General features: G+C 69.1%; 1 protein-coding gene across 1 annotated transcript; it reads right to left on the bottom strand.

The window, feature by feature from the left end:
* Positions 1–521: 521 nt before the first annotated feature.
* Positions 522–7,713, bottom strand: LOC142403406 (tRNA N6-adenosine threonylcarbamoyltransferase-like; the record flags this gene model as incomplete). The annotated part of the gene is made up of 7 exons (XM_075489643.1): positions 7,508–7,713; positions 6,699–6,818; positions 4,835–5,010; positions 3,234–3,329; positions 3,065–3,114; positions 732–810; positions 522–632 (listed from the first exon to the last, which is right to left on the bottom strand). Coding segments are annotated over exons 1-7 (747 nt in total), but the record flags the coding sequence as incomplete, so codon positions are not given.
* Between the last annotated feature and the right edge of the window lies 1 nt (position 7,714).

Genomic DNA, 7,714 nt, shown 5'->3' with positions numbered 1-7,714 from the left:
TTAACGCCCCCCCAAACCCTCTTATCCCCCCCCAACCCCCCCAATGTCCCCCCCAATCTCCCCCCCAACCCCCCCAAACCCCCCCAATCTCCCCCCAAACCCCCTTATTGCCCCCCAAACCCCCCCATTTTCCCCCCCAATCCCCCCAAACCCCCCCAATCTCCCCCCAAACCCCCTTATTGCCCCCCCAACCCCCCCCAATCTCCCCCCAATCCCCCCAAACCCCCTTAACCCCCCCAAATGCCCTTAACGCCCCCCCAAACCCCCCAATGTCCCCTCCAATCTCCCCCCCACCCCCCTTATTGCCCCCCAACCCCCCCCAATCTCCCCCCCAACCCCCCCAACCCCCCCCAAACCCCCTTAACCCCCCCCAAACGCCCTTAACGCCCCCCCAAACCCCCCCAATCTCCCCCCCAATCCCCCCAAACCCCCCAAATCTCCCCCCAAACCCCCTTATTGCCCCCCAAACCCCCCCATTTTCCCCCCCAACCTCCCCCCAAACCCCCTTAACCCCCCCAAACGCCCTTAACGCCCCCCCAACCCCCCCCCAATCTCCCCCCCCCCACCTGCAGGGAGAAGCACAGATCCTCGGGGGTCGCTTCCCCGGACGCCAAAAGTTTGGGGGTGACGGCCTGGGGGGGGGGGGGGGGGGGGGCACACAGAGGGGTGAGGGGGGGTCACCCCCAAAGCACGGGGGGGGTCCGGGGGGGTCCGGGGGGGTCTCCCCTCACCTGGAGGTGGGAGAGCAGCCCCGAGAAGGAGACGTCCAGGCCCTTCACCACGTAGGGCAGCTCCAGCAGCCGCCGGCCCCTGCGCCCCCCCGGTTAGGGGGCAACGGGGGGGGGGGGCACCCCGAGGGGGGGGGGGGAACCCCGGGGGGGGGGGGGACCCTGAGAGTGGGGGGGGGAACCCCGAGGTGGGGGGGGACCCTGAGAGTGGGGGGGGAACCCAGAGGGGGGGGGGGAACCCCAAGAGGGGGGGGGGAACCCAGAGGGGGGGGGGAACCCGGAGGGGGGGGGGAACCCGGAGGGGGGGGGGGAACCCTGAGAGTGGGGGGGGAACCCAGAAGGGGGGGGGGGGGAACCCTGAGAGTGGGGGGGGAACCCAGAGGGGGGGGGAACCCCGGGGGGGGGACCCTGAGAGTGGGGGGGGAACCCGGGGGGGGGGGGGGACCCTGAGAGTGGGGGGGGAACCCGGGGGGGGGGGGGGAACCCAGAAGGGGGGGGGGAACCCCGAGGGGGGGGGGGCACCCTGAGAGGGGGGGGGGAGCCCGGGGAGGGGGGCACCTGAGAGGGGGGGGGGCACCCCGAGGGGGGGGGAACCCTGAGAGTGGGGGGGGAACCCCGAGGGGGGGGAATCCGGGGGGGGGGGGGGGGAGGCACCTGAGAGTGGGGGGGGGAGCACCCCGGGGGGGGGGAGGAAACCCGAGGGGGGGGGGGAACCCTGAGAGTGGGGGGGGGAACCCCGGGGGGGGGGGAACCCCGAGAGTGGGGGGGGAATCCCGATGGGGGGGGGGAACCCTGAGAGTGGGGGGGGAACCCCGAGAGGGGGGGGGGAACCCGGGGGGGGCACCCCGAGAGTGGGGGGGGGGACCCAGAGGGGGGGGGAACCCTGAGAGTGGGGGGGGGATCTTCGGGGGGGGGGGGGAACCCGGGGGGGGGGGAACCCCGAGAGTGTGGGGGGGGCAGCTCCTCCCCACTCTGGTCCCGAAGGGGTGGGGGGGCTATGAAAGGGGCTGGGGGGCTACTAAAGGGGGGGGGGCTATGAAAGGGGTGGGGGGGCTATGAAAGGGCTGGGGGGCTATGAAAGGGGCTGGGGGGGCTACAAAAGGGGCGGGGGGGCTATGAAAGGGGTGGGGGGCTACTAAAGGGCTGGGGGGGCTATGAAAGGGGCTGGGGGGCTATGAAAGGGGCTGGGGGGCTATGAAAGGGCTGGGGGGGCTACGAAAGGGGCGGGGGGGCTATGAAAGGGGTGGGGGGCTAGAAAAGGGGCTGGGGGCTATGAAGGGGGCTAGGGGGGTATTAAGAGGGTTTTGGGAGGCTACTAAGGGGGTTGGGTGGCTACTAAGCGGGTCGGGGGGCTATTAAGGGGCTCAGGGGCGCTACTAAAGGGGTTAGGGGCTACTAAGGGAGTTGAGGGCTACTAAGGGGGTTGGGGGGCTACTAAGGGGGTTGGGGGCTACTGAGGGGGTGGGGGTGGCTACTGAGGGGATTGGGGGCTGCTGAGGGGGTGGGGGTGGCTACTGAGACGACTGGGTGCTACTGAGGGGATTGGGGGCTACTGAGGGGGTTGGGGGGTTACTAAGGGGGTTGGGGGCTACTGAGGGGGTGGGGGTGGCTACTGAGGGGGTGGGGGGCTACTAAGGGGGTTGGGGGCTACTGAGGGGATTGGGGGCTACTGAGGGGGTTGGGGTGGCTACTGAAGGGGTTGGGGGCTACTGAGGGGATTGGGGGCTACTGAGGGGGTTGGGGGGCTACTGAGGGGGTTGGGGTGGCTACTGAGGGGGTTGGGGGCTACTGAGGGGATTGGGGGCTACTGAGGGGGTTGGGGGGCTACTGAGGGGATTGGGGGTGGGGTGGCTACTGAGGGGATTGGGGGCTACTGAGGGGGTGGGGGTGGCTACTGAGGGGATTGGGGGCTACTGAGGGGGTTGGGGTGGCTACTGAGGGGGTTGGGGGCTACTGAGGGGATTGGGGGCTACTGAGGGGGTTGGGTGGCTACTAGGGGGGTTGGGGGCTAGTAAGGGACTCAGGGGACTACTAAGGGAGTTGGGGGCTACTAAGGGGGTTGGGGGGCTACTGAGGGCGTTGGGGGCTACTGAGGGGGTAGGGGTGGCTACTAAGGGGGTTGGGGGCTACTGAGGGGGTGGGGGGTTACTAAGGGGGTTGGGGACTACTGAGGGGGTGGGGGTGGCTACTGAGGGGATTGGGGGCTACTGAGGGGGTTGGGGGCTACTGAGGCGGTTGGGGTGGCTACTGAGGGGTTGGGGGGTTACTAAGGGGGTGGGGGGCTACTGAGGGGGTGGGGGTGGCTACTGAGGGGGCACCGCGGCCCCCCCCCTCACCTGCGGGCCAGCTGCTCGATGTTGTAGCCGGGGCTGGGGTCGTTGGAGATCTGGGGGGGGGGGAGGGGAGGGGTTAACGGGGTCCCCGCGGGGGGGGGGGGGGAGAGGGGGGCGGGGCGTGGCCGGGGGTCGGGGCGTGGCCCCTGACGTCACGGGGGGGCGGGGTCACCTGGAGGAGGCGGGCGAAGCGGTCGAGGCAGTTCCCCACCGCCAGGTCCAGCGTCTCCCCGAAAATCCGGTAGCGGCGGCGGGAGAAGGCGATCACCTGGCGGGGCGGGGCGTCACGTGACGTCACGTGACGCCACATCACGCCACGTGACGCCGCGTCACGTCGCGTCGCGTCGCGAGGCGGCGCGACCCGGGCCCGCCCCTCGCGGCGCGGGGGCGCGTTGTCGCGGCGCGTTATGGCGGAGCGTGGAGTCGCGCGTGACGTCACGTGACAACCTGCGTCATCGCCGCGCCGACACCGTGACGTCACGCGACAACCTACGTCATCATCGTGCTAACGCCACGACATCACGTGACAACCTGTGTCATCGCCGCGCCAACACCGTGACATCACGTGACAACCTGTGTCATCACCACGCCAACACCGTGACATCATGTGACAACCTACGTCATCATCACGCTAACGCCATGACATCACGTGACAACCTGTGTCATCGCCGCGCCAACACCGTGACATCATGTGACAACCTGTGTCATCACCACGCCAACGCCGTGACATCACGTGACAACCTATGTCATCATCGCGCTAACACCACGACATCACGTGACAACCTGTGTCATCACCACGCCAACAGCGTGACGTCACGTGACAACCTACGTCATCATCACGCTAACGCCATGACATCACGTGACAACCTGTGTCATCGCCGCGCCAACACCGTGACATCACGTGACAACCTACGTCATCATCACGCTAACGCCGTGACATCACGTGACAACCTGTGTCATCACCGCGCCAACACCGTGACGTCGCGTGACAACCTACGTCATCATCGCGTCAACACCATGACATCATGTGATAAGCTGCATCATCGCGCCAACACCGTGACATTGCGTGACAACCTATGTCATTGCCGTGGCAACATCGTGACATCATGTGACATCCTGTGTCATCATCACGCCAACACCGTGACATCACGTGACAACCTACGTCGTCATCATGCCAATGTCACGACATCACGTGACAACTTGCGTCATCACCGCGCCAACACCGTGACATCACATGACAACTACATCATCACCACGCTAACATCGTAACATCATGTGACAACCCGCGTCATCACCACGCCAACACCGTGACATCACGTGACAACCTACGTCATCATCATGCCAACACCATGACATCACGTGACAACCTACGTCATCACCACGCCAACACCGTGACGTCACGTGACAAGCCGCATCATCATCGCGTCAACACCGTGACGTCACGCGACAACCTGCGTCATCACGCCGAGACCGCGACATCGCGTGACAACCTATGTCACCGCCACGCCAACATCGTGACATCCTGTGACATCCTATGTCATCACCACGCCGACGCCGTGACATGGCGTGACAACGTACGTCATCATCGTGCCAACACTGTGCCATCACGTGACGACTACATCATCACCACGCCGCCGCCGCGACGTCCCGTGACAACCCGCGTCCTCACCCCGCCGCCGCCGCGCCGTCGCCCGACGACCTACGGCGCCGCCGCGCCGCCGCCGCCCCGCCGCCCCCCGCCCCGCCCCGCCCCGCCCGCGCGGGCGCGCTCACCTGGGTGTTGCCGCCGCTGACGTAGAGGACGAGGGGGTCGCGGGCGCGGCCCAGCAGCCGCCCCATCTCGATGTGCCCCACGCAGTGGTTGACCCCCAGCAGGGGCAGGGCCCACAGCTGCGCCAGCGTCCGCGCCACCGCCGCCACCACCGCCAGCGGGGCCCCCATGCCCGGCCCTGCGCCCCGCCACGCCCCCCTCAGCGCCCCGCCCACGCGGGGGGGGGGGGGGGGGCGCCCGGCGGTGGGTTTCTGGGGAACGCGCTAAGGACGCGCTAAGGACACGTGACCCACACGCCTCCCGGGGGGGCCCTGTGGGGCTGGGGAGGGGGCGGGGTGGCGGCGGGGGGCCTGTGGGTCGCCCATCTATGGGTTTTCGGTGAACATGCTAAGGACACGCTAAGGACACGTGACCCTGATGCCACCCGGGGGGTCCCTGTGGGGCTGGGGAGGGGACAAGATGGCGGCGGGGGGCCGGGGGTCTCCCATCTATGGGTTTCTGGGGAACATGCTAAGGACACGCTAAGGTCATGTGACCCTGATGGCTCCCGGGGGGCTCCTGTGGGGCTGGGGAGGGGACAAGATGGCGGTGGGGGGTCTGTGTGTCGCCCATCTATGGGTTTTTGGTGAACATGCTAAGGACACGCTAAGGTCATGTGACCCTGATGGCTCCCGGGGGGCTCCTGTGGGGCTGGGGAGGGGGCAGGGTGGCGGCGGGGGGCTGGGGGTCTCCCATCTATGGGTTTTCGGTGAACATGCTAAGGACACGCTAAGGACATACTAAGAACATGCCAAGAACATGTGACCCTGATGGCTCCCGGGGGGTCCCTGTGGGGCTGGGGAGGGGACAAGATGGCGGCTGGGGGCTGGGGGGTTCCCGTCTGGGGGTTTCTGGGGAACGCGCTAAGGACACGCTAAGGACACGTGACCCACACGGCTCCCGGGGGGCTGCTGTGGGGCTGGGGAGGGGGCGGGGTGGTGGCGGGGGGCCTGTGGGTCACCCATCTATGGGTTTCTGGGGAACACGCTAAGGACACGCTAAGGTCATGTGACCCTGATGGCTCCCGGGGGGTCCCTGTGGGGCTGGGGAGGGGACAAGATGGCGGCGGGGGGCCGGGGGTCTCCCATCTATGGGTTTCTGGGGAACACGCTAAGGACACGCTAAGGTCATGTGACCCTGATGGCTCCCGGGGGGCTCCTGTGGGGCTGGGGAGGGGACAAGATGGCGGCGGGGGGCTGGGGGTCTCCCATCTGTGGGTTTTCGGTGAACATGCTAAGGACACGCTAAGGTCATGTGACCCTGATGGCTCCCGGGGGGCTGCTGTGGGGCTGGGGAGGGGGTGGGGTGGTGGCGGGGGGCCTGTGGGTCGCCCATCTATGGGTTTCTGGGGAACATGCTAAGGACACGCTAAGGACATGTGACCCTGACGCCTCCCGGGGGGGCCCTGTGGGGCTGGGGAGGGGGCGGGGTGGCGGCGGGGGGCCTGTGGGTCGCCCATCTATGGGTTTTCGGTGAACACGCTAAGGACACGCTAAGGTCATGTGACCCTGATGGCTCCCGGGGGGGTCCCTGTGGGGCTGGGGAGGGGGCGGGGTGGCGGCGGGGGGCTGGGGGGTTCCCATCTGGGGGTTTCCGGTGAACACGCTAAGGTCACGCTAAGGACACGCTAAGGACACGCTAAGGACACGTGACCCCGACGCCACCCGGGGGGCTGCTGTGGGGCTGGGGAGGGGGCGGGGTGGCAGTGGGGGGCTGGGGGGTTCCCGCCCAGGGCCCGGCAAAGCCCCGCCCCCCACCCCGTGGCCCCGCCCAGGGCCCGGCAAAGCCCCGCCCCCCGCCCCGTGGCCCCGCCCCCCCCCCCGTTACCTCTGGTGAAGGCGACGGCGTCGAGGTCGCGGGGGCGGAGCCGGGCGTCGGCCAGGGCGTCGGCCACCAGCCCCAACAGCGCCCCCCGGTGGTGGCGGCCGGTCGGGCCGGGGGCGAAGCCTGGGGGCAGCGGGACGTCACCGGGCGGGGCGGTGACATCACAGGGATGTCACGGGCGGGGGGGCTGTGACGTCATGGGGGGGGGGAGTGATGTCACAGGGAAAGGGGTGATGTCACTGGGCGGCTCCCGGGGTGTCGCGGGGGGGGTTGGGGAGGGGGAGGAAGTGACGTCATGGGGCGGGGGGGGAGAGTGACATCGCGTGGTGTCATGTGATGACATCATGGGGGCGGAGCCCGCCGGGAGCGACATCACAGGAGGGGCTGGGGGGGGGTAGGAGTGATGTCATGGCGGGCATCAGTGATGTCATGGGGGGAGGGCTCCCAGGGGCCGGTGATGTCACGGGGAGGGGCCTCCCGGGGAATGATGACATCACACAGGCGGCGGGCTCCCAGGGGAAGTGACGTCATGGGGAGGGGTGGCACAACATGGCGCGGGGGGGGAGGGGGGCAAGAGGCGGAGCGACGTCACGGAGGGGGCTGGGGGAAGGGGCGTGGGGAGGAGTGACGTCACGGGGCGGGGGACGCCGGGGCGGGTGACATCACGGGGAGGGTGGCGAGGGGGAGGGACGTCATGGGGTCTGGGGAGGGGTCTGCAGGCCGGCAGTGACGTCAGCGGGGGGGAGCGGGGGGGATCCGCGCGGGAAAGGGGGGCGGGGCCGGAAGGGGGGTAGTGACGTCAGGCGCCTCACCGTGCCCGGGCGGCGTGACGTAGGTGGCGCGGCGGTTGCTGAGGATGACGCCGTCCCGCACCACCCCCGCCCCCACCTTGTTGGCGGAGCCCTCCAGCCCCAGCACCGTCGGCATGGCGTCACTCTGACGTCAGCGCCGCGTCACCGCCGCCGCCGCCTCCCGCCGCCGCCGCTTCCCGCCGCCGCCACGCGCCGCTCCTGGCGCCG

The sequence above is a fragment of the Mycteria americana genome, unplaced genomic scaffold (genome assembly GCF_035582795.1).
Source record: "Mycteria americana isolate JAX WOST 10 ecotype Jacksonville Zoo and Gardens unplaced genomic scaffold, USCA_MyAme_1.0 Scaffold_247, whole genome shotgun sequence".
Taxonomy (NCBI): Eukaryota; Metazoa; Chordata; class Aves; order Ciconiiformes; family Ciconiidae; genus Mycteria; species Mycteria americana.
The sequence above is the reverse complement of the archived record's forward strand: the minus strand, read 5'-3'. Positions and strand labels throughout refer to the sequence as shown.